This window comes from Bubalus bubalis, chromosome 2, assembly GCF_019923935.1.
Source record: "Bubalus bubalis isolate 160015118507 breed Murrah chromosome 2, NDDB_SH_1, whole genome shotgun sequence".
Taxonomy (NCBI): Eukaryota; Metazoa; Chordata; class Mammalia; order Artiodactyla; family Bovidae; genus Bubalus; species Bubalus bubalis.
The window spans coordinates 162,931,836-162,958,344 of record NC_059158.1 but is presented as its reverse complement, the minus strand read 5'-3'; the positions used below and the strand labels follow the sequence as shown (position 1 = coordinate 162,958,344).

At 44.0% G+C, this 26,509-nt stretch overlaps 1 protein-coding gene across 5 annotated transcripts in view; it reads right to left on the bottom strand.

Annotated features, from left to right (window-relative positions):
* SGPP2 (sphingosine-1-phosphate phosphatase 2) overlaps positions 1-26,509 on the bottom strand; it is a 144,308-nt gene that overhangs the window by 70,953 nt on the left and 46,846 nt on the right. For 2 of the 5 annotated variants that reach the window (XM_025278342.3, XM_006079640.4), the window contains exon 2: positions 18,699-18,857. In XM_025278342.3, coding sequence (XP_025134127.2) covers positions 18,699-18,857 — 159 coding nt within the window. The other 3 variants (XM_044937884.2, XM_044937883.2, XM_044937885.2) reach the window with 3 other exon arrangements.

The window sequence follows — 26,509 nt, the reverse complement described above, 5'->3', positions numbered from 1 at the left end:
CCGTGGCCACTGCTGAGTTTTCCAAATTTGCTTGGCATATTGAGTGCAGCACTTTTACAGCATCATCTTTTAGGATTTGAAATAGCTCAACTGGAATTCCATCATATCCACTAGCTTTGTTCGTAGTGATGCTTTCTAAGGCCCACTTGACTTCACATTCCAGGCTGTCTGGCTCTAGGTGAGTGATCACACCATCGTGATTATCTGGGTCATGAAGATCTTTTTTGTACAGTTCTTCTGTGTATTCTTGCCACCTCTTCTTAATATCTTCTGCTTCTGTTAGGTCCATACCATTTCTGTCCTTTATCGAGCCCATCTTTGCATGAAATGTTCCCTTGGTATCTCTAATTTTCTTGAAGAGATCTCTAGTCTTTCCCATTCTATTATTTTCCTCTATTTCTTTGCACTGATCACTGAGGAAGGCTTTCTTATCTCTCCTTGCTTTTCTTTGGAACTCTGCATTCAAATGGGTCTCTCTTTCCTATTCTCCTTTGCTTTCACTTTTCTTCTTTTCACAGCTATTTGTAACACCTCCTCAGACAGCCATTTTGCTTTTTTGCATTTCTTTTTCTTGGGGATGGTCTTGTTCCCTGTCTCCTGTACAATGTCACAAACCTCTGTCCATAGTTTATCAGGCACTCTGTCTATCAGATCTTGTCCCTTAAATCTATTTCTCACTTCCACTGTATAATCATACAGTGAAACCAGGGGCAGGGTCCTGGTTCCTCCTAAAGGGATACACGTAACAATATATTTGAGCCTACAAAACTAAAAATGCCAACAAATGAAGATATTAGCATTCTTCATTCTATGTTAAGGAAACCAGAAAAGCTCTTCAAGAGACCACTTGAGGCCAGATTAAAGCAACCTCAGAAACTCATTAGACTACCTAAAACCAGATTAAAGACCCTGCACACACCCTAATTCTTATCAGCAATCCCACCCTCAAACCATTGGTATAAGATGCCTCACCAAATCCTCCCGGGGTTAGGACACAGTTTTGGGGGGCAGGAGCTCTGGCTGGCAAGACAGTTCTTCTACTTCACCCAAAAAGCTGTCCCCAAGAGTGCATTCAGCACCACTGCAGAGTCAGAGCTTTCAGCCTCACCTACACAGTTTAGGGATGAGATAATACATTACTGGTGGGAATTAATGAAGTAGGCTCATGGCTACAAGACCATCAAAGAGAAAACTACAAAATTTGAGTTTAAATCTATAAAAATACAGGATTCATAAGATGATATAAGAGACACCTTCAAGAGGTTACTATGCTTGTCTTCTTGCTTGGATCAGCGTTCAGTGTTTAAATACAGGTATCAGAATTCCAGCCCGCAAAGGATGAAAGTTGTCCAGGTGACCACAAAAGAGTATTTAACCTTGTCTGGGTTTGGTTTTGGGGTTTCCAGGTGGTGCTAAAGAACCTGTCTGCTAATGCTGCTGCTAAGTCGCTTCAGTCATGTCCGACTCTTAGCGACCCCATGGACTGCAGCCTACCAGGCTCCTCTGTCCATGGGATTCTTCAGGCAAGAGTACTAGAATGGGGTGCCATTGCCTTCTCCGGCCTGCTAATGCAGGAGATGTAAAGAGACATGGGTTTGATCTCTGGGTTGGGAAGATCCCCTGGAGAAGGAAATGGCAACCCACTCCAGTATTCTTGCCTGGAGAATCCCATGGACAGAGGAGCCTGTTGACCTGTAGTCCATGGGGTCGAAAAGAGTCGGACACAACTGAAGTGACTAAGCACGCATGCCCAGGTTTGATTTGGGTGTCCCTTCACTTTGGGTTTTCTAGGAGAATTTCCTTCAGAAAAACTGTTCTACTTACCAAACAATTTCTAAACCAGGGCTGATCCTATACATAGCTTTTTATATCTTTATCTTAATGGTAACACACCGAAAAGGCTCTAGGTGGTTTTATGCCTCTTTTATAAATTTTCCTTAAAACATATACCTCATGAATACATATAAAGTTACACAAAATTAGCATCCATAAGAGAGCTAGATAACAGCTTAACACAGCCTTAAAACATCACTTTAGGCAGCTGAGATGTTTTAAATAAAGACAAGCACCTGGTTTTCTGAAACTCAGGCTCTTGACAGAGTTATAGTGATTTTAATCCTTTTTGTGTTAAAGACACACCCTTTTGATTGCCCTGTAGGGGAAAAAAGTCTAGCATTCTTTGTAGATTAGTAGACTTTTTTTTTAAAGCATAAAACCCAGACTTATACACTTGAGAAGCTTTCCTACAGTACAAATTCAGGTTTAAATTTCTGAATCCGGTCCCCAAAGGGCAAAAGCCTCAAAGAACACTCAGCTTGTGTGGAATGCTTACCCCAGTGAATGAGCCCCCTTCCTTTTTTTTTTTTTTTTTTAATGAATTCTCAAGAAACGACACCGTTGTGGTCTGCGTTGGCTAAAGAAAAGTGGGGCTGTTCAATCCATCCCGCTGTATCCATTCTTTCTAAATATTTTCCCCAGTTATGTAGACAAATGAAGAAACTTGCTCAACCTTTATCTCAAATAGCCCAGGTTTAAGAAGTCCTGGTTGGGGGTGTGGCTGGGCTGTGAGGGGCTCCAGTGGGGGCAGGGCAGCCCGCACACAGGTGTGCCATGCATCCTAGCCTTAGTGTTCAATCCAGTTTCATTTTCTCCTTTGACTGAACCTTCTGTTATGGCCTAATAAAGAAATCAGTTCTTTTATTTCGCTCATTTGGCCTTTGTTGATCAGTGGTAGGTTAAAAGGAAGTCAGCTTACTGCTTCTCAGTTGCTAATTTCCAAGTTCATGTTTTTGGAAAAACCTTCAGAATATTGTTTCCCATTCCCTAGAGTCGATATGCTACGTATTTCAAAAACACTTTCAAATTTAACGAAACTTTTTTTCCCTTCTGATTTCAGTGCCTGTGAATGCCAGAAGAAATTTAATTTTCAGAGGAACAAAAACATAACATCTTTTTCTAGTTAAATCAGAGCGTATGCAATGCAAACAATGGATTGTTATGTGTTCACACACACACACACACACACACACACACGCTCAGAGCGAGACTGTGTGCTTCATGTTTGCCACTGTTTGTGCCTGGACTAAGATCACTAAACCTTCAGCAAAGCCCACTATCACTTGGTTTGCACTTTCAGGGCCAAGTGATTCCTGGGGACTCAGATCCAGTGGGTCCAACAAAGGGGCTCAGAACTTTTTTCAGAGAATCGTTAACTATTGTTCCTTAGAGGGACCCTAGGAGCAAACCCAGTCAAGGCACGTGTGGCAGTCACCTGGGGGAAACTGTATAGGGCCAGATGCATTGTTGAAGCCAGAACATATGATTTAAAAAAACAGAATTCATAACTAAAACACACATCACCAGTATTATTTTTATAACTGTGACGCTTTCAAAATGAGAAGGACCTCTGTGGTCATTTTGTTCAACTCCAAATTTCAGAGGTGGTCAAACTGAACCCAGAAATAAAACATCACTAGGCTAATTATTAACAAACTCTGGACTAATTACTTGCCCATCTGGAACAGTCAGTAGTTATGAGCCCATTCTAGCTTGGCCTTGACTACAACCAAAATATCTCCCTCTATTTTACTAAAATGTACGCTGGGATGGAATCAAGATTGCCGGAAGAAATATCAATAACCTCAGATATGCAGATGACACCACCCTTATGGCAGAAAGTGAAGAGGAACTCAAAAGCCTCTCGATGAAAATGAAAGTGGAGAGTGAAAAAGTTGGCTTAAAGCTCAACATTCAGAAAATGAAGATCATGGCATCTGGTCCCATCACTTCATGGGAAATAGATGGGGAAACAGTGGAAACAGTGTCAGACTTTATTTTTCTGGGCTCCAAAATCACTGCAGATGGTAATTGCAGCCATGAAATTAAAAGACGCTTACTTCTTGGAAGAAAAGTTATGACCAACCTAGACAGCATATTCAAAAGCAGAGGCATTACTCTGCCAACAAAGGTCTGTCTAGTCAAGGCTATGGTTTTTCCAGTGGTCATGTATGGATGTGAGAGTTGGACTGTGAAGAAAGCTGAGCGCCAAAGAAGTGATGCTTTTGAACTGTGGTGTTGGAGAAGACTCTTTCGAGTCCCTTGGACTGCAAGGAGATCCAACCAGTCCATTCTGAAGGAGATCAGCCTTGGGATTTCTTTGGAAGGAATGATGCTAAGGCTGAAACTCCAGTACTTTGGCCACCTCATGAGAAGAGTTGATTCATTGGAAAAGACTCTGATGCTGGGAGGGACTGGGGGCAGGAGGAGGAGGGGACGGCAGAGGATGAGATGGCTGGATGGCATCACTGACTCAATGGACGTTGAGTTTGAGTGAACTCCAGGAGTTGGTGATGGACAGGGAGGCCTGGCGTGCTGTGATTCATGGGGTCGCAAAGAGTCGGACACGACTGAGCGACTGAACTGAACTGATGGTTAGTAAAATAGAGGTGGAGCAATTCTCATTTGGATTAGAATCCAAATTTTCTAATTCTTAAAGGAATTAAGATTGAATGATTTCTTTTAGGTTAAAAGCTTAGTGAGTTATCCCATCTAATTTTTTTTTTTTTTTTTAGGTATGCACCATGAACCCCAAGACATAGTTAGTGTAAAATCAAACTATTTACCACAAAATAGCAGATCAACTGTATCCTGTGATCAAACAGTGCATAAAGACAGACAAGCAGGCAGACAAAATAGAAGGAAAGGGGGATTCACCCTTAAATCAATAAATGAGGATCTAGGAAACTTTTTCTTCTTTACTCAATTTTTTATTAGTATGGTTCATACTTTTAAAATGAAAAAATCAAATTAATTGAGCATGTTTAATAAACAGAAAAGCTGGACTATATTTAACACAATTAAGGGAGAAGGTTAGTGAGAGCAGTGGTTTATAGCCAGGATTCTGGAATAAGATATTCATGAGTTCAAATCCTGAGTCTGCTCCCTACTGGCTATGTCAGCTTGTCAGGCCTTCCATGTTAAGTGTTCCCACTTTTGGACTAGAAAAGAGACTGAGCACCAAAGGAATGATGCTTTCCAACTGTGGGGCTGGAGAAGACTCTTGAGTGTCCCTTGGATAACAAGGAGATCAGACCAGTCAATCCTAGAAGAAATCAATCCTGAATATTCATTGCAAGGACTGATGCTAAAGCTCCAATACTTTGCTACCTGATGCAAAGAGCTGCTGCTGCTGCTAAGTCGTGTCAAGCATGTCCGACTCTGTGCGACCCCATAGATGGCAGCCCACCAGGCTCCTCCATCCCTGGGATTCTCCAGGCAAGAACACTGGAGTGGGTTGCCATTTCCTTCTCCAATGCGTGAAAGTGAAGTCGCTCAGTCGTTTCTGACTCTTTGAGACCCCATGCACTGCAGCCCACCAGGCTCCTCTGTCCATGGCTGCCATTTCCTAGTCCAGGAGATCTTCCCAACCCAGGGATTTAACCCGAATGTCCAGTGAGATTGTCAAGCAGATTCTTTACCACTGAGCCACCTATGATACCTCACTCTCCAACATTTATGGGGTCAACGGCCCTGTGTTCAGCACCCAGACAGGACACAGTTAGCTGGCTTCAGCTCAGAGAGAGCTGTCATCGTCTCGAAGGCTGGCACAGAGGCTCTGCACATAGCCACGGGCAGTTTACGTTCATGAATTCTACACTGCTATTTATTCATAAACAGTTAGGCTGTGGCACCTTGAAAATGACACATTCACTCCGCCTCACAGAGGACACAATAAGGACACAGGAATTGGACTCAACCCAACAGGGAGAGCACTGGGGCTAGGCCTCGGGTGGCGGCCAGGACCCACCGCAGGCTACAAGGGACCAGAGAGGGCGCCCTGGGTCAGAGTCTTGCCAGGAAGCCTCAGTTTCCCAGATTAACCCTCATTTAGCTGAGGCCCAACTCCCCCACAAGCAGACACAATGCCTCCTGGCCAACGAGCCCCACTGAGGCCACTGGCACAGAGCCTGACTGGCGTCTGGTGGCATCTGGGCCTGGGAGGAAAGGAACAGAGGTCAAGGCTGTTGGCTGCACTGAGGAGAAGCGGCTATGAAGGGTACACCTGGGGAAGCCCCAGGGCCACACTGGAGAAAGGAGAGGGAAGATGAGAGGTGACTGCCATTATGTTTAGCAAGACTGGGTTGGTATAGTACCCCAAGCTTCCAGAACATTCCGGAGGCCAAAATACAGTATGGCCTCTCCAGTTGTAAACTGGAAGAGCACTCAGCTGATTAAAAAAAACCCTTTTCTTCCCCTTCTTGGCCTACAAGACACTTCTAATCTTGTGGGAGAGTTGCTGAGGGGTGGAGGGCTCCTCCCTCCTCCACCAGAGGCTCCTGAGGCAAAGAGGAGTCAAATCCCCACCTCCTTGTGGGACAAAGGCCAGTCTTAGCCTCATTCCTCCTTTTCCACTTGGCTGCATGCAAAATACAATCAGGAAGTAGAGTGTTGGCTCCACAAGCCTGAGGGGACAACAGGCTGCTTCCTCAGACCTTCTCTATTCCCTGCCCCCAACCAAGGTCCCAAAGCCCTTCTCCCCTCCCAGGCCCCTGGAATGCCCCGGCCTCTTATGGAGAGTACAGAGTCTGGGACACAAAGTCTGAAAAAAAGGGGGGGCACTCAAGGGATCACTGTACAGAGAACTGGGAGGCCAACGTCTGAGGAACCTGGGCCGTGTATCTGCTGCATGTGGAAGGCACTTGCTAACAGGATGATATATGGAGCCTTCCAACCAAATAGGCCAAGCAACTTCTGAATATCTGGATGGAGTGGGGAGGGGGAAGTAGAATTTAGCCATTTGAGGCAAGATGCTGCAGTGGAAAGGAATGAATGGGATGGGGAGACAGACATATGTATTCCACTTACTGGATGTGTTCTCTTGGGTGAATCCCTTAACTACTCTTTGGGTTTCAGTTTTCTCACCTGTGAACTGGGTAAAGTAACTGGTGAATAGAGGAAGCTCTCGAGCAGTGGCTGTGAGAATCCTACCCATTCAAGAAGGCAGCTTTGCAAATAGGATTGATTAGTTAAAAAAAATAGAGAGAGCATTGTTAAGATTTTACTTGAAAATTTCCTGTGAAAGAAAGGCCCCTGTGGCCTACTGATTAGCTCATTTTTCTTCCATTTTGTTTTACAAATAAATGGGAGAGGCTCTGGGACAGGTCCAGACTAAAGGGTGCTTTGTAAAGGCCCTTAGGGACTGATCCCCTGCAGGAAATAGGGAAGGGCAGCTTTGGGCCTGGTCCCAGAAGCCAGCTGAATTCAGAAGGTGACCTCCTGAGATCTGACCTACTGGAGGCTCCATGGTTCAAGGTCTGGATATAACATGGCAAAGGCTATTTTTCTTGATAAGACACTTAAAGCTATGATAAAACCAAAAGGAGGGGAGAAGAACTAACTGCATATCCAAACTCTGAAATGAAATGTTTAATTTTTTCTGTGTTGTCTTAGCAGATCTAAATAAACTAAGTTCATCCTTAAAGATATCCTGCCCTCCAGGCTCCTGATTTTTCAAACAATTTCATACCTAGCTAAACTGGAAAGTAATCACACATCCAGGAGATAAAGTGAAGCATTTAGAAGTGGTGCTTAGGGGTGAAGAGTAGGGGTGCTAGTCTCTTTATGGGAGGATTACAATTCTGCTCAATCAAACCCAATCCAAAAGCCAGCATTTCAAGTCTTAGGAGGTTGAAAAGAGAGACAGCAGTGGAGGTGAAAACTGAAATTCAGATAAGACTTGAACCCACAGTCCTTTAATTGAGATCATACTTCTGGTCTCAGGACTTAATGACGCTCAGGTTTTTTATGTCTGGTCACAGAAAGGCAACCGTGAGAGAGAAAGTGATAGGAAAGAAGAGGATTTATTTAGAGAGAGCACACTCCACAGACAGTGTGGGCCAACTTAGAGGAAGAGAGGCCCTGAAATACAGGGCAGTTAGTTTTTGTGGGCTAGGTAATTTCATAGAATAATGAGTAGGAGCTAATGGTTGAAATATTCCAACCGTTTCAGGGAAGGGGCTGGGATTTCCAGGAACTGGACCACTGCCCATTTTCTGGTCTTCTATGGTTAGCCTCAGAAATGTCTTGGTGCTGGTGGATGTGTTGTTTAGATGCTAATATATTTCGCTGGTCAGTCACTTACTCCTGTCCGACCCTTTGTGACCCCACGGACAGCAGCACGACACTCTAATGTATTACAATGATAGTATAATCAGGCTCAAGGTCCACTAGAGGTCTAAGTTCCTGCCATCTTGTACCTAGTTGGCTCTAACCAGTTTTTGTCATGTCCTATGGCCATGTCAACACAAGAGAAGACTTTATACATGGACATCACCAGATGGTCAACAACGAAATCAGACTGATTATATTCTTTGCAGCCAAAGATGGAGAAGCTCTATACAGTCAGCAAAAACAAGACCAGGAGCTGACTGTGGCTCAGACCATGAACTCCTTATTGCCAAATTCAGACTGAAATTGAAGAAAGTAGGGAAAACCACTAGACCATTCAGGTATGACCTAAATCAAATCTCTTATGATTATACAGTGGAAGTGAGAAATAGATTTAAGGGCCTAGATCTGATAGATAGAGTACCTGATGAACTATGGAATGAGGTTCATGACATTGTACAGGAGACAGGGATCAAGACCATTCCCATGGAAAAGAAATGCAAAAAAGCAAAATGGCTGTCTGGGGAGGCCTTACAAATAGCTGTGAAAAGAAGAGAAGCGAAAAGCAAAGGAGAAAAGGAAAGATATAAGCATCTGAATGCAGAGTTCCAAAGAATAGCAAGAAGAGATAAGAAAGCCTTCTTCAGCGATCAGCGCAAAGAAATAGAGGAAAACAACAGAATGGGAAAGACTAGAGATCTCTTCAAGAAAATCAGAGATACCAAGGGAACATTTCATGCAAAGATAAGCTCGATAAAGGACAGAAATGGTATGGACCTAACAGAAGTAGAAGATATTAAGAAGAGATGGCAAGAATACACAGAAGAACTGTACAAAAAAGATCTTCACGACCCAGATAATCACAATGGTGTGATTACTGACCTAGAGCCAGACATCCTGGAATGTGAAGTCAAGTGGGCCTTAGAAAGCATCACTATGAACAAAGCTAGTGGAGGTGATGGAATTCCAGTTGAGCTCTTTCAAATCCTGAAAGATGATGCTGTGAAAGTGCTGCACTCAATATGCCAGCAAATTTGGAAAACTCAGCAGTGGCCACAGGACTGGAAAAGGTCAGTTTTTGTTCCAATCCCAAAAAAAGGCAATGCCAAAGAATGCTCAAACTACCGCGCAATTGCACTCATCTCACATGCTAGTAAAGTAATGCTCAAAATTCTCCAAGCCAGGCTTCAGCAATACGTGAACCGTGAACTTCCTGATGTTCAAGCTGGTTTTAGAAAAGGCAGAGGAACCAGAGATCAAATTTCCAACATCCGCTGGATCATGGAAAAAGCAAGAGAGTTCCAGAAAAACATCTATTTCTGCTTTATTGACTATGCCAAAGCCTTTGACTGTGTGCATCACAATAAACTGTGGAAAATTCTAAAAGAGATGGGAATAGCAGAACACCTGATCTGCCTCTTGAGAAATTTGTATGCAGGTCAGGAAGCAACAGTTAGAACTGGACATGGAACAACAGACTGGTTCCAAATAGGAAAAGGAGTACGTCAAGGCTGTATAATTTTCACCCTGTTTATTTAACTTATATGCAGAGTACCTCATGAGAAACACTGGACTGGAAGAAACACAAGCTGGAATCAAGATTGCCAGGAGAAATATCAATAACCTCAGATATGCAGATGACACCACCCTTACGGCAGAAAGTGAAGAAGAACTAAAGAGCCTCTTGATGAAAGTGAAAGAGGAGAGTGAAAAAGCTGGCTTAAAGCTCAACATTCAGAAAATGAAGATCATGGCATCCGGTCCCACCACTTCATGGGAAATAGATGGGGAAACAGCATCAGACTTTATTTTTCTGGGCTCCAAAATCACTACAGATGGTGACTGCAGCCATGAAATCAAAAGACGCTTACTCCTTGGAAGGAAAGTTATGACTAACCTAGATAGCATATTCAAAAGCAGAGACATTACTTTGCCAACAAAGGTTCGTCTAGTCAAGGCTGTGGTTTTACCTGTGGTCATGTATGGATATGAGAGTTGGACTGTGAAGAAGGCTGAGCACCGAAGAATTGATGCTGTTGAACTGTGGTGTTGGAGAAGACTCTTGAGAGTCCCTTGGACTTCAAGGAGATCCAACCAGTCCATTCTGAAGCAGATCAGCCCTGGGATTTCTTTGGAAGGAATGATGCTAAAGCTGAAACTCCAGTACTTTGGCCACCTCATGTGAAGAGCTGACTCATTGGAAAAGACTCTGATGCTGGGAGGGACTGGGGGCAGGAGGAGAAGGGGATGACAGAGGATGAGATGGCTGGATGGCATCACTGACTTGATGGATGTGAGTCTCAGTGAACTCTGGGAGTTGGTGATGGACAGGGAGGCCTGGCATGCTGCAATTCATGGGGTTGCAAAGAGTCGGACACGACTGAGCGACTGATCTGATCTGATGGCCATGTCAGGGCTTCCCAGGTGGCTCAGTGGTAAAGAATCTGCCTGCCTCACAGGAGACACAGGTTCTATTCCTATCTTGGCAAGATCCCCTACAGAAGGAAATGGCATCCCACTCCAGTGTCCTGCTGAAGAATTGATGCTTTTGAACTGCAGAGTTGGAGAAGATTATTTTGTGAGTCCCTTGGACTGCAAGATCAAACCAGTCAAACCTAAAGGAAATCAACCCTCAATATTCATTGGAAAGACTGATGCTGAATCTCCAATACTTTGGCCACCTGATGCGAAGAGCCAACTCATTGAAAAAGACCCTGATGCTAGGAAAGATTGAAAGCAGGAGAAAAAGAGGATGACAGAGGATGAGATGGTTGGATGGCATCATCGACACAATGGGTGTGAGTTTGAGCAAACTCTGGGACATGGTAAAGGACAGGGAAGCCGGGCATGCTGCAGTCCATGGGGTCACAAAAAATCAAACACAACCTAGCGAGTGAACAACAACCAGTATTCTTACCGGGGAAATCTCATTGCCAGAGGAGCCTGGAGGGCTACACTCCAGGGAAGCAAGAGAGTCAAGAAAAGCTACTAAATCCACAACAAAATGGCTATGTCATTCTTTTAAAGGTTGTGCCCTCCCCCCTTCCCTCCTGTTTCAGGGGTTGGGTGGCAGATGAGTTCTGGAAGAATGTGGTCACATTCTCCAGTCATCATCAAAAGGGGAGGGGGACAGATCATTTTTCAGGTAATGACAGTGATAATTAGATCCGAATCTGTTGAGTCCGGGTTTTCAAGTTTTTCTTTTTTTAAACCTACACTAAAACCAAAACATTTCCTCATTGCGAAAACTGAACCAACACAGTTTGCATAACAAACCCTCTAGAGACATTTACTTAATATTTAACCAAGGCTAAATTACAAGATTCTACTTCAGAGGGACTGGTCAGAACCTCTGATGCCTAATTCCGTTTCATTCACTGCAAGTTACAATCTGGCCTTTGTTGAATACTTTTCAAGACTCATTAATCTCAAGCAAGAACCAACTTAACAGGCAGGGCAACCTTTTGAAGTGAACGGTGGTAGTGGTTTAAACAGAGGATTAGAAGATAATCACATTAAAAGTCATCTTTTGGCACTAAAATTGACCCCAGGCTGGGGGCTGTGAATCAGGGCTGGGAGAGGCTGTTTTGCCGTCCTTTCTTACCATGTCTCAGACTCCCCTGTGACACAGCCAGATGGCAGTCTGCCCACATCCAAAGAGACACCACTGCATTTTGACATTTTATCACACAACTGCCTCTTAACCAATTTATGGAACCCTTTATAATACCCAAGACTCTACTGCAGTTGGACACTAGGTTACCAGCACAATTTAAACGTAAAATGTTAGGTCTGCTTTGTAATATAGATATCAGCCAGCTAGCTTTCAATAAGGGCTTCCCTTGTGGTTCAGCTGGTAAAGAATCCTCGTGCAATGTGGGAGACGTGGGTTTGATCCCTGGGTTGGGACCATCCCCTGGAGAAGGGAAAGGCTACCCACTCCAGTATTCTGGCCTGGAGAAGTCCATGGACTGTATAGTCCCTGGAGTCTCAAAAGAGTTGGACACAACTGAGCGCCTTTCATTTCACTTTAGCTTTCAGTAATCAAAATGTGAGAGATGTGAAACCCATCATTTTAAACTCAAGCTCTTCAGCATAAGTTAACTTGACTTGGAAGAGGAGGAAAAGAAGGACCTGCCAAAATGAAACCTTCTGCTGTTATGACTTCCTTATTGCCAGGATTTTGAGAGTACCAAAAAAGAAAAAAAAAGGAATCTCTAGTCACCGAGCAACTCAGCATTTCCTTTTAAAGCATTTCTTTAATTGTGTTGAACACAAAACAGCAAACTATCTAACAAATAGTTAGTAGTGGATTTGATATGCATTTCTAATGTATCATCATTGAGCAGAAGACAAACCATGTAAAACTATATTAGCATTCAGTCTGCAAAAGAGATGACAGGTTTTTTTTTTAATTCTGTCCAGCATTTAGTCTTTGCTTTCTTACTCCAAGCCATGGATGGCTCTCTTAAGTGTCACATAGTGAACATATAAAGAAGAGTCACGAGCATGTTATGTACCTCCCAAGGTCCTCTAGCTGAGTCCTTTCATTCTGAAGCTAGGGATGCTGCAGGCCAGAATCAAGCAGTGAGTGCCCTGAGCAAAGTCTCACTGCTAGGATTATAGTCCAAGTCTCCTGATACTTTAGCCTGGTCCATGGCTCTGTGCCTCAGTTAATTGTCTATCCTCACCCCCAACACAGCTGCTTGGACCAAATACAGTCAGTATGTGCATTAGCCAATGGGTGCAGTTGTGCTACACAGTGAGCTAGGTTATATTGTCTTGAAACTCTGAACCAAAAGACAGGAAGTTACCAGCTGGCATCAGGAGGTAAAGAGGCAGATCCGTGGAGTCATTGCTTAATTGTAGCAGAAACCAAGCTGTTCACTGACATCAGGCCCTGTGTGGTTCTGGTTCTTATGGAACTCCTTATAACCTGGCAACATCTCCCCTTTCTGGAGCCAGTTTTGAGTGGAAACCAAAACCACCACCCTATAAACACCATCCTCGTGTTCCTTTCATGGTATTGATATTTCAGGATCAGGAACCTCTGTGTGTATGTGTGTGCACAGTCATGTCTGACTCTTTGCAACCCCATGAACTGTACCCTGCCTGGCTCCTCTGTCCATGGAATTTCCCAGGAAAGAATACTGGTTGTCATTTCCTCCTCCAGGGGATTTTCTCGACCCAGGAATTGAACCTGTGTCTCTTGCATCTCCTACATTGGCAGGCGGATTCTTTACCACTGCACCCCCTGGGAAGCCCAGGAACCCCCGAGTGTGCATGTATACTAGGTTGCTTCAGTCACGTCCAACTCCTTGTGATCCTGTGGACTGTAGACCCCCAGGCTCCTCTGTCCATGGGATTCTCCAGGCAAGAATACTGGAATGGGTTGCCATGCCCTCCTCCAAGGGATCTTCCCAACACTGGGATCAAACCCTGTCTCCTGCACTGGCAGGTGGAGTCTTTAACACTAGTGCCACCTGGGAAGCCAGGAATCTCTGACCAAACCTCAGAGCTGCTGATAGAGGTGGAAGCAGCCCCCGTCCCCCAACATCAACACTCCTTGATTTCATTCAAAGAGTTCATCAAAAGCCATAAATTCAGAAGGATTGAGGAGGGCTTCCCTGGCCATCCAGTAGTTAAGATTTCTCACCTCCACTGCAGGGGGTGTGGGTTTGATCCCTGGTCAGGAGCTAAGATACTGCATGCTGTGTAGTATGGCCAAAAATTAAAAAAAAAAAAAAAAAAAAAAAGTGGATTGAGGGAATCAAAAAAAGGAAAAAAAAAAACCAAACATGAATTATTAGAAGAGAGATTACCCCTACCTGGAAACTCAGAAGCAACCAGGGCCTTCAACTAGACCTTCAACAATCAGAAAAACTCTAAGAACAGTTTGGATAGGATGACAATTACTTAAAAATAACCACATATGGGTCAGAATGGTGAGGACTATATCCTTTGATGTTATGTAAAAGAAATGTTTACAAATGGGAAACAAAGGGAAAAGAAAACTCCCAAGACAAATTTAAAACTTTCTGGAGTTTGGGCAGCGAGAATCAGGTTTTCTAAAGGCTGGTTGCCCCCGAGTAAACTATTTCATGGCCAGGGAAACTCCAGGTCAGAAAGATTTGGTGCCTGAAGATGGGAGTCCCAAATTCAAATGTTTTATAGGGGTCAAGGACTTCCCTGGTGGCTCAGTTGGTAAAGAACCTGCCAATGCAAGAGATGTGGGTTCGATCCCTGGGTCAGAAAGATCCTCTGGAGAAGGAAATAGCAACCCACTCCAGTGTTCTTGCCTGGGAAATCCCCTGGACAGAGGCGCCTGGCTGGCTACAGTCCATGGGGTCGGAAAGAGTAGAACACAACTGAGCATGCGTGCACACACATACAGGCCATGGAGGTCACAAAAGGTAAGGCAACAGAGTGGTGAGGTCTCTGCCTAAACTAATGTGAACACCCTGCATAAAAGCATTGAAATTCAATTTTAAGGGATTTTCTTCTACTGATCTATAAGGCTCCTCAGTCCATGGGATTTTCCAGGCAAGAGTGCTGCATTGCCATTTTTATGAAGATCAAAAAAGATAATGAACATGGAAGTGAAGTGAAGTCGCTCAGTCATGTCCGACTCTTTGCGACCCCATGGACAGTAGCCTATCAGGCTCCTCAGTCCATGGGATTTTCCAGGCAAGAGTGCTGGATTGCCATTTCTTCTCCAGGGGATCTTCCCGACCCAGGAATCGAAGCCGGGTCTCCCACATTGCAGGCAGATGCTTTTACCGTCTGAGCCACCAGAGAACATGGGGACGCCAACAAATGCAATTAACAGAGGTGGAATAGACAGGAGGAACAATTACAACTGTGATAAGAAAGCTGTTCATGTAACCATAAATTCTGTTAAGTTGCTGCAGACAATATGAGTCACTCCTAATATAACAAATTATTTTTAAAAGCGATAAAACCTGCTGAGACTTCATCCAATGACAACTGTCAAATTAATATGCAATTTGTCAAGAGATCTGGCACTCTTGAACATAGCTACCTTCCAAAGGATTTTGAGTTTGAGATAAGATATTTAATGTTAGGGGACTTCAAATTCTGTCCCTTATATAATAAACATGTCTTCATCCTCACCCCTTAAAGAGGCAACCACTAATTTAGTGATATCCCTTATAGGAGACAGGCTGCCACAGGAGGAAACTGATTGCCCAGAAGAATCGCACCCATCTCCATCCCAGGTGGCCCTAGTGGTAAAGAATCCACCTGCCAGTGCAGGAGATGTAAGAGACGTGGGTTGGATCCCGGGGTTGGAAAGGTCCCTTGGAGAAGGGAACAGTAACCCACTTCAGTATTCCTGCTTGGAGAATCCCATGGACAGAGGAGCCTGGTGGGCTACCATCCATGGGGTCACATGGACTCAGACATGACTGAAGGGACTAAGCACTTAGCATGCATGTCCACCCCACCTCCCCTCCTGGGTCCCTGTAACACCATCAAGAATTTTCCTTCCCTCCACCCAGTCACAACAGTGGAGCCAAACCAAGCCTCCCCCTTTATTATCTCCACAACTGAGGACAGAGCAACCACCTTCCCACCTCTCAGCATCTGTCCCCTCCAAACCTCTACTTCCCTTTGCCCTTCCTTCCTTCCTTCCCTCCAACCCTCCTTGGACCCACCACTGTCTCTCCACCATTAACTGCCAAGAATGCCTCACTGATACAAATTACATAACCCTCTACGTGGGTGCCTTGTGGATTGGACCATTCACTCATCTCTAAAAGCCAACAACAGGTTGCCAAAGCTCACAACAAATAGCACACTCAAAGGCTGCTCTTTCCTCTCTCAGGTGAAGACTTTACTTGCCCATTCTCTGACAAGACTCTTAATTCTACCTCAAGTCGGAAATCCTTTGAGTGCTCTGAAATCAGGACTCCAAAATGAAAAACCACCACCCACGATGACAATCAGAGTCCCATAACCACTGCCTCCTACAGGGTCTAAAGATCTTCCTGATCCCTCAAGAAAAGTTTTCTACCCTCAGTGGTCAAGATAACTGACCTCAAACTGACTGTACACAGTATAAGATATTGCTGGGTTATTAAAAATATTTTGCATCATTTACCACACTCAACTACCAAAAAAGTTGGATTAAAAAAAAAAATCTCAGAAAAAGGGGCTTCCCTGGTGGCTCAATGGTAAAGAATCCACCTGCCAATGCAGGAGACATGGGTTGGGAAGATTTCCTGGAGAAGGAAATGGCAACCCTTCTCCAGTATTCTTGCCTGGGAAATCCCATGGACAGAGGAGCCTGGCGGGCTACAGTCCATGGGGTTGTAGAGTCAGACACATCTTAGCGACTACACAAAAATCTCAGAAAATAAATGACAAGAAAAGGAATGCAAGTACCATGGATCTTGGGTGCACATTCACATCCTGAGGAGTACTCCCAGCTCCCTCTCCTCCCCCAGCTGCTCTAGTGGACATCACCAGCTCTGCAGGAACAGAAGGCACTTCAGAAAGGAGGGGAACAACTGCACTAACGTTCATCTCTTCCAAGATTCTTATGCTTTTGCACGTTCTCATTGGATCATACTTCTAAACCTAAGCTAGATTTCAGAAGAGGGCTGGCTGGGAGACAGAGACGGAGAAAGGAAACAGTGACTTGTAGAATGAGAGAGAAAAAGAGCAAATAATCAGGAAGAATTAGGGGCCAAATAATCCTGACCACAAGCCTGAGGGACCTTAGTTGTCCTTTAGGCCCAAGACTTCAAACCAGGCCTTGGAAGTCTGCATGTCAAGGATGCTTTTGTTCAGTTGGCATATAAAGCTTTTAAAATGAAAGCCTAGGACTTTCCTGGTGGCCCAGTGGATAAGAATCTGTGGGCTAAGGCAGGGGACACAGGTTTGATTCCTGATCAGGGAAGATCCCACATGCCGTGGAGTAACTGATAAGCCCATGCACCACAACTACTGAGCCTGAGAGCCGCAACAACTGAAGCCCTAGCACCCTAGGGCCCACACTCAGCAACAAGAGAAGCCACCGCAACAAGAAGCCCAAGCACTGAAATGAAGAGTAGCTCCCACTCGCCACTAGAGAAAGCCTGCACAAAGCAACGAAGACCCAGTGCAGCCAAAAATAAATAAATAAAAACCATATTTTAAACAACTGTAAGCCTTCATTTAAAGACTTCACAGAAAAAAGAGATCTGACAATCCCACCCTGTTTTTCCTCTCTTGGGCACAGGTGGTGGAGAGGGGCAGCCACTCCCAGTGTCCCGAGATGCCTCCTCACCCACCAGCCCTCTCCACCCATCACTTCACTGTTTTATTTCTACCCCCTACCTGTTGTAACATTTGCATTTATGGCTCCAAACAAGACCTCTCTCTCACTTCTTCTACAAATAAGGAAAATAAAGCCCCAGACGTGCAGCCACAGCTTCTCAGAACAGAGCCGCCTGAGAACCCTAGTGCCTTTACACATGGCCTAGCGCTTCTGAAGCTCAGTTTTCAGGGTGGAATCTTGAGTTAAGGAAACAGCTGTGCTGGCAGCCTTGTCCCTGAAGCCACCCTCTCCTGGCTAAACAATCTTTGACCTAAGAATTGATCTTTAAGACTTTCGCCTTCATGGACTCATCACTATGCATTACATGCTTATAGCAACCTGTAGATCCCTCCCACATGTTGGCCATGCTGTGAATGTCTTCAGGATTATTCTGGGAGATGCACTTTATTAACACTGTTTTACAGGCTCAGGACAAGGGCACACAGACAGGTGCACTGGCTGAGCTGCACCTGAACCCAGGCCAATCTGATCCCAGGGCCTGGATGCTCACAGCACACCTTGCTACTATGTCCCTCAATTAAAAAACAAAAACAAAAACAGAATTTAGTCCTGAACAAAGTTCAATGATAGGGTCTGAAACAAAACATCAGAAGGGGCTCCACCTCTCTACCTGGAATTGTCAACGAGTTTCTGTATATAGGCCAGCTGCCCCCCTAATACTAGAAACTCCCTCAAATTAAAGCTGCCCTGCCTTATATGCCTTTGTGTCTAATAGGTATGGAGTAGTCACACTTAAAACCACTTGGAATTAAGTCACGCTTAACACCACATCATGTCTCTCCTCGCCTAGGAATTCCAAGTGCTATTAGCCAACAGCTCCTATTTTCAGTTTTTGATCAAATTTTACTAAAAGGGGCTTCGTGAGAGGAGGCATGTTATGCCCCGCCTTGGGTTCTGGGCTGCAGTCCCTGCGGTCACAAAGTGTTGGTCATGACTGAGCATGCACACGTGCCCCACCACCGCAAGGATTCTCAGAAAGGTCATTTCTCTGAACATCATCTCTCCTCTCCTAGTCTTACTCACCCATAGCTTTAACAATGTTTTTCCTTTCATTTTCCCAAAGTAAACCAGGTAAAAATTCAGCTCTCAGTGATGTTTTAAAAAAGAGCAAATATGCAGAGAACTCGAATACCAAAGCAGATGGCTGTTGCGGAAACAATACTGGTCCATAAGTAATAATAATACTTACAACCCATATGATGGTCAGTCTTCTGGACAAATAAGGATCTATATTCCAGTGAGTGAATGGAAGGAATGTGATGTAGAACACTTCTTGTCCCAAAGCGGCTGAAAATCGGAACAGGTAATAGTAGAAATAATTCTTCACAACATATTTCTGTACATAAGCCTAAAAGACAAAAGTTAGAAGGCTCTGTGAGTTCACTGAACAGGTCACCATAAAGACGAGTTTTAAAAACCTCCGCCTGGGGACCTCTCTGGTAATCTAGTAGTTAAGAGTCTGAGCTTCCACTACAGAAGGTGTAGGTTCCATCCCTGATAGGGGAGCGAGGATCCCTCACACTTCAAGCTGCAGCCCAAACAAAAACTAACAAGAGAACAACAACAAAACACCTCTATCTACAACTCATGGAGTTTCAATTGCCAAGTTGCTGCCTCCTTTTCCATTATTAATCACTGGTTGGCCAAAAAGCTTGTTCAGGTTTCCATATGGTGTAATAGGAAAAACTGAGCAAATTTTACATTATCATTGTATCAACCCAATACATTATCACTATTGTCCGAATATCATGTTATTATTGAACAGCTATCTATCCACCCTGATGTGTGCACACAAACACAGATAATGTTTTGTTGATATTGTTGCTGTTTAGTCACTAAGTCACATCTGACTCTTTTGTGACTTTATGAACTATATAGCCCGTCAGGCTCCTCTGTCCATGGGATTTTCCAGGCAAGAATACTGGAGTGGGTTGCCATTTCCTTCTCCAGGGCATCGTCCTGACCCAGGGATTGAACCCATGACTCCTACACTGGCAGGAGGATTCTTTACCACTTCATAAAATTAAAGTAGTAACACCCAAGACAGAAATATCAGGGGAAGACACACACAAACTCAAAGCCTTTCTCCTGAGTACACAGAAAGCTAGAAACTCGAGGGAGTGGAGCTCTGTGAGAACACTGTGTGGGTCTATGGCTGCGGTGGATTCCCAGGTGGCGCTAGTGGTAAAGAACCCGCGTGCCATTGCGGGAGACATGAGAGACCTGGGTTTGATCCCTGTGTCAGGAAGATCCCCTGGAGGAGGGCACAGCAACCCACTCCAGTGTTCTTGCTTGGACAGAGGAGCCTGGCAGGCTACAGTCCTTAGGATCACCAAAGTCGGACACAGCTGAAGCGACTTAGCATGCATGCATGCTTATGGTAGACAGGGGAATGGCCCCAAAGATGTCCACGTCCTAATCCTTAGAACCTGCAAATATGTTACCTCATTTGACAAAAAGAGGTTTGCAGATGTAATTAATGATCTCGAGGTCAAGGGGTCGCCCTGGATTATGTGGATGGATTCAAGGTAATCACAAAATCTTTAAAAAAAAAAAACAAAAAACAGGAGGCAGAAGAGTCAAGTCAGAAACCCAATTAGAATCTGAAGATGCTACATTGTTGACTTTGAAGATGGAGGAAGGAGCCACGATTCAAGGAATACAGGCAGCCTCTAGAAACTGGAAAAAGTGAGGGAAAGGACCGACCCTCTGCTTGAGGCTCCTGAAGGAAGGCACCTTTGCTGATGCCTTAATTTCAGCCAAGTAAGAACCATTTGGACTTCTGCCTTCCATGCATTCTGTAGCCACAGAATAAACGGGTGTTGTTTTTAAGCCACAGCTTTTGTGCTAATTGGTTGCGGCAACAAGAGATAGCTAATATGAAGACTTTAGAAAAATCACTTGCTGATGAATGTTTGTAATTTACCTTTTAAATGGGATTTGTTAAAGTCAACCCACTACAGTGACAACCTAAGAAACAGCAAGAACACCTGGGCCTGCTAAAATGCACTCCCATTTTCTATCATCCTGGTAGTAGGCAGGGAGAAGAGGGAAGGAAAAAAAAACTTAAGGATATTAAAACAGGAGTAAACAAACAATCTATTTTAAAATATGGTATATGTCCTCAAATTATGGTATAATTGTAATGAACTTAAAAAAACAAAAACAGTCACCCCAATAAATGAATCTAAACAATAGAATTTTAATGTTAATGAAGGTAGCTGTGAACTTCATAAAAATAAAATCAAAGTAAAAAACCAGTACTGAAAATGAGGAGGAAAAAAGGCAGCCCTACCACAGGACTGACTCTGTCAAGGGTCTTGTAGGTCTGGAGTTTTGGTTTGTTTTTACACAATGTCTGAGGTCCTTGAATCCTGGGGGAATTCAGAGAATAAGTTATATGCATTTATTTTGCAAATAGTCATTGTCTATGATGACTCAGAACTTGGGCTGCCAAGAATATTCAGATGAGCCAGGCATGAGGCCTGGCTTCAAGGAGCTCTTATCTGGTGGGGGTGGGTGGGCATCAAAATCTATAATTTGAGGAAATTAATTTTTAAAGGACCAATATTTTATCTGAAGCCTTGAAAAAGGCCAAGAATGCTTTTATACTTAAAAAAAAATGACCTTGGAAATTGCCAGAATATTAACTGTGCTAGACACTGTTGGCTACCTACCAAGTATGCATCACTTTCTCCTCTTTCTGAGGTTCCTGATTTTATTCCAGCACGTCTACCTCCCCTACAGAGCCCAGTGTCTCAGGCAGGAGTTGACACCGTCCTTGGCTCCAGAGGTATATCTAGATTCGTGTAAACCAGTCACGGTTAAGTTCAAATCTTCAGACTCAAAGCCCAGCGGTACATGGCACTATCTGTGAGAAAGCTATTAGTCAGGAGCAAAGTTACTAGTCAGGAGCATACAACGCAAGCCTGAAGTTCATCTCTCTTTGGGGAGCAACTTCACTTCTAAGTGAATTCAAAGGAGAGAAAATGGATCCATCCTCAAGAGCAAAGACAATAAAGCACAAAATGAATTAAATACGGAAGTGTATAGTTTTACCTCTCTGGCAAGATAACTATGGCTAGACGTGCAGAATGAGGTCAAGGGACTAAGTGACAAACTCCTCCCTCCTCCTTCCGTCACTCATTATCTAAAGTGAGGACTAATCTCTACAGACTCTGTTTTATAAACATATATCCAACAGGCTTGACCTTTGGCCAAATCCTGTGAAGAGACCTTTTGTATGTGAAGATTAGTTATTTTAATGCACCAGCTGCCAGGTACACTTGGGACTCTCTCCTGCTTTGAAGCTTTAGGAGGAAAAACTTTTGCCAAACTTTGACAAGGGTCAAGCCCCTCCCTCATGTCATTTCACGGTACCCAAGGGCTTCCCTGGTGGCTCAGATGGTAAAGAATTCACCCGCAATGCAGGAGACCTGGGTTCGATCCCTGGGTCGGAAGATCCCCTGGAGATGGGCACGCAACCCACTCCAGTATTTTTGTCTGTGGAATTCCATAGACAGAGGAGACTAGAGGACTGCAGTCCATAGGGTCACAGAGTCAGAAATGGCTGAGTGACTAACACTTAAATAATAAACACTTAAGAGTTACATGACATCATAAACAATCAGCAACAACCATACCCTATCCTAGAGACCTATCTGAGACTAAGTTCAATACCTTAATCTTAGTAAATAATGAAAAAATTTGCCAAAGAAGACAGAAAACTGCTTTAGTGTTCAGTTCAGTTGCTCAGTCGTGTCCGACTCTTTGCAACCCCATGAATCGCAGCACGCCAGGCCTCCCTGTCCATCATCAACTCCCGGAGTTCACTCAAACTCATGTCCATCAAGTCAGTGATGCCATCCAGCCATCTCATCCTCCGTCGTCCCCTTTTCCTCCTGCCCCCAATCCCTCCCAGCATCAATCAGTCTTTTCCAATGAGTCAACTCTTCGCATGAGGTGGCCAAAGTACTGGAGCTTCAGCCTTAGCATCATTCCCTCCAAAGAACACCCAGGGCTGATCTCCTTGCAGTCCAAAGGACTCTCAAGAGTCTTCTCCAACACCACAGTTCAAAAGCATCTATTCTTCAGCGCTCAGCTTTCTTCACAGTCCAACTCTCACATCCATACATGACCACTAGAAAAACCACAGCCTTGACTAGACACACATTTGTTGGCAAAGTAATGTTACATGTAACTAATTAATATCTTTAGGCATGCTTTGTACAATCTCTTAGGAACTATTTTTTTGGTGGAGAACTGAATCCTCTCTAAATCTTAGAAACAAAAAGCAAAAGTGAAATTAAAAATATCAACATGTATATGAAGTGAAGTAACAGTCGCTCAGTCGTGTCCAACTCTTTGTGACCCCATGGACTATACAGTCCATGGAATTCTCTAGGCCAGAATACCGGAGTGGGTTGCCTATCCCTTCTCCAGCAGATCGTCCTGACCCAGGAATCAAATCGGGATCTCCTTTGGTGCAGGATTCTTCACCAACTAAGCTATCAGGGAAGCCTCCAACATGTATATAGGGCAGCCAAAGGAGTTTTTAGGTAACATCTCTATATGTAACTAAATATCTTGAGAGCCAATATTTGCCTCCAAATTCTTAGGAATTATACATACTATAAATAATTAAGTACTTGTCTTTTCAGAACAAGAATCTAAGTTTCCCTTGTAGGAGATCACAGTGTGTATCACTTTAGTATATCTCTGTAAAGAAGAATTTTAGTTCCAGAGTATGTGTTGGTTCCACTGGGAACAATTAGAGGGAGCAGAAACTGGGGTTAGAGAAAGAAACAGTAGGTAAAGTGAATGGCAGAGAGAAGAGAGAAAAACTGACAGAAAATCAAGTCCCGGAATGAAACATCTACATTCCACATAACTGGCCACACACAAAGGGCTTACATCCCAGGCAGTGGGGCTGCATTTCTGGGGCCCAGACTCAGGAGGGAGGCAGTGATTAGCACCCAATTTTCTAAACAAAAGATCAGGACAAGCACTGAACATACAGGTGGGTGAAGAGCTATTTTTAGAAATAAAACATCTCTTAGTATGCCAATCATCTGCCTTAAAGAAGTTTCTAGTAAACAACAGATGATATGATGGAAATTACCCATATATCTATCATTACTAACTGTAAACTGTCACTGAAATTCTCATTTGTCTGTTTCACCTATTGATTTATTTTCCTGAAAATGAAAGAAAAAAAAGTTTTTGCACGAGCAGGGAAAAATACATGATCTCAGTCTTTCAATGCCATCTTTCCCTTTTGGTCACACATTCCTCAAATGCACATTCTCCTAAAATGGGGGGTTTGGTAAACTAATGTTTGGAGGGGAGAACAGCTGCTCTGTTTTGCAGGTACCAGAATATTCTGTGTTCTAACTAAGTCAGGACAGTGAGACAGCCATACAGCTTCACCCCAAGATGAAGACAAAGAATGCTGCCAATATATGACTTCTTGACTTAGCTTTGCCCCTAAAACACCTGAATGGTGTTTGGTTTTCCAAACACACACAGAGGAGTCCTAAATGCAAAGGAAAAATGGCCAGGTCAGCACCACTGACTGTAAGAAGGGCTGACCCAGAGAGCAAAGAAGTGAATGCCCAGCAGACTTGGCAGCTGGCCCAGCGTCTGAGCTTTCAAAGGAGGAATACAAGAAATAGCTTTTGGCCAAAACAGTGCATGACCTTGGGGAAGTCAATTTGCTTTTTTGAACCTCAACAGCCTCAACTGCAAAGGATGGAGTAGTTTAATTGGCTTTTAAAATATAAAAAGAGAATTCTGTCCATGGAATTCTCCAGGCAAGAATACTGGAATAGGTGGCCACTCCCTTTTCCAGGGGATCTTCCTGACCCAGGGATCTTACCGTGTGAGCCGCCAGGAAAACCCTAAATAGGGAAGGGCCCATTAAACAGAATGTTACCCCAGGACGTATTATACAAAATGATGTAAAATTGAAACTAATTGGTTGAAAGTGAGGTGGGGCCCAGAGAACCTCTCTTTCAGCTCAGACACTACCTCACACCACAGCCTCCAAGTTTTCTCTGGAATATTCCCTCAAAGCAGTTCAATAATCAGTTTGAAAACCACTGACCTTAATCTCTTCCTGACCTCATATAGCTAACCTCCTGTAACGAAACTCTGGCCTTGAGTATACAGGCTATAAACATTCTGACCTTAAGGTCTTCAAAGGACTTGATAAACTCTGCAATGTCATTGAAGGTCATATGAATTATCTCCATTTTTTTTTTCTGATTTAGAGTTGTAAATGTAAGGATTCTTCCAAAGGTCAAGTTTGAGATACTACTCTATCTCAACACAGCCAGAAGTTCACATACAGGGAGGGTAATATCTGAGGCTCCACGTGGCCTGTATTAAATTGGAAGCAGTAGAAAGAGCTCCTTCTTCTTGGCTGAGAGATCAAATCTCTACAGAGTACAGCACAATCTTCCTTAAAAATAACTTTAGGACTCAAAGCTTTTCTAGAAGACACCAGACAGCAGCATTTCCTTCAACATGGCTTTGCTTTAGAGAAGTTTTACAGACCAATGAGAAAGAGGCAAGAGAGTCCAGAGCTAATAGACTTGGAGGGAAGAGTCCAGAAAAGGGGAGGGTGCAGAGCCGATAGTTAGGCACATGAACTCTGGAGGCAGAGTGTCTTGGATTAAATCCAGGCTGCTCCAGCACTCACTACCTGAATGAGCATCTCCCAAAGGCCTCAGTTTCCCCTTTTGCAAGTGGGAATAACAACAGTACATACCACATGGAGACACTGGGAAGATTAAATTGGAGTGTGCTGCTCTGCTATATGCCAAGCATCAGGTCAGAGCCAGGCGGAGAAATGTTGCTCTAAGACCTACTTGATGGCCACGAATGATGATGGTAGCAGGGAGGATTTCGCAGAAAGCATTTCTCCATTCTCACACACACGTGACTCACCTGGATCTTGTTAAAAGTGCTGACTTTGATGCAGTTCACCTGCGGCAAGGTTGAGGGTTCTACTGGGCTCTCAGGTGATGCAGATACTGCCAGGTTGCCCACCCATGGACCACACTTTGAGTAGCAAGGGGCAAGGACAGTCCCAGTGAAGGGTTTTAAACCCAGAAGGAAGGTTCTTAGGTTTAATTCTCAGTGTTAGAGGAAGCCTCAACTGGAGTTTGAGAGTAAGAGAGCATGATCAAAGTGACAGGTAGAAACGCTGGTGACAAGCCAGAGGCAGCAGTTAGCGAATCCGTGGAGGACCCACAGCAACCTGAGTGCAGGGACTGGGCCCGCTGTGCCCCTCAACCACAGGAGGCACTGACGGGAAGCGCACGAGGGAGAGGCATCCCACCGAGACAGCAGCGGATCACCCGACCCACTGATGATGCAGAAAGAAAAGAAGCCGTCCCAGGCTCCCTGCCTTCATCTGAGAAGGGTTTGCATAAATTCCTGGATGACAAATTCAAAATTAGTCAAAGAGCCCTAAAGCGTGAAAAACATTCCTAACCTCTCAGACCATCACAGAAAAAGAAATCTCATTTCCCTAAAAAGGGCTCTTGTACCACCGTCCGAATCCTGGCTTGGAGACAAGGTTCTCTGGCTCTGCAGGCCGGAGTATCTGTCCTTATGTTCTCTGCTAAGACAGAGGCAACAGTTTTTTACTTTTTGAGGAAAAGATAAAAACTAAGAAGAGAGGGGTTGAGAAGGAGAGGGTAAGATGAGAGAGTACCATGGAAACACATACAATACTATATGTAAAATTAGATAGTCAGTGGGAATTTGCTGTATGATGCAGGGAGCTCAAACTGGTGCTCTGTGACCACCTAGAGGGGTGGGATGGGGTGGGAGGTGGGAGGGAGGTTCAAGAGGACGGGCACATACGTATACCTATGGCTGATTCGTGTTGATATAAGGCAAAAAACAATATTGTAAGTCAATTATTTTCCAATTAAAAATAAATAAAATTTTTTTAAAAAGAGAGGACTTCGCTGGTGGCTTAGTGGTAAA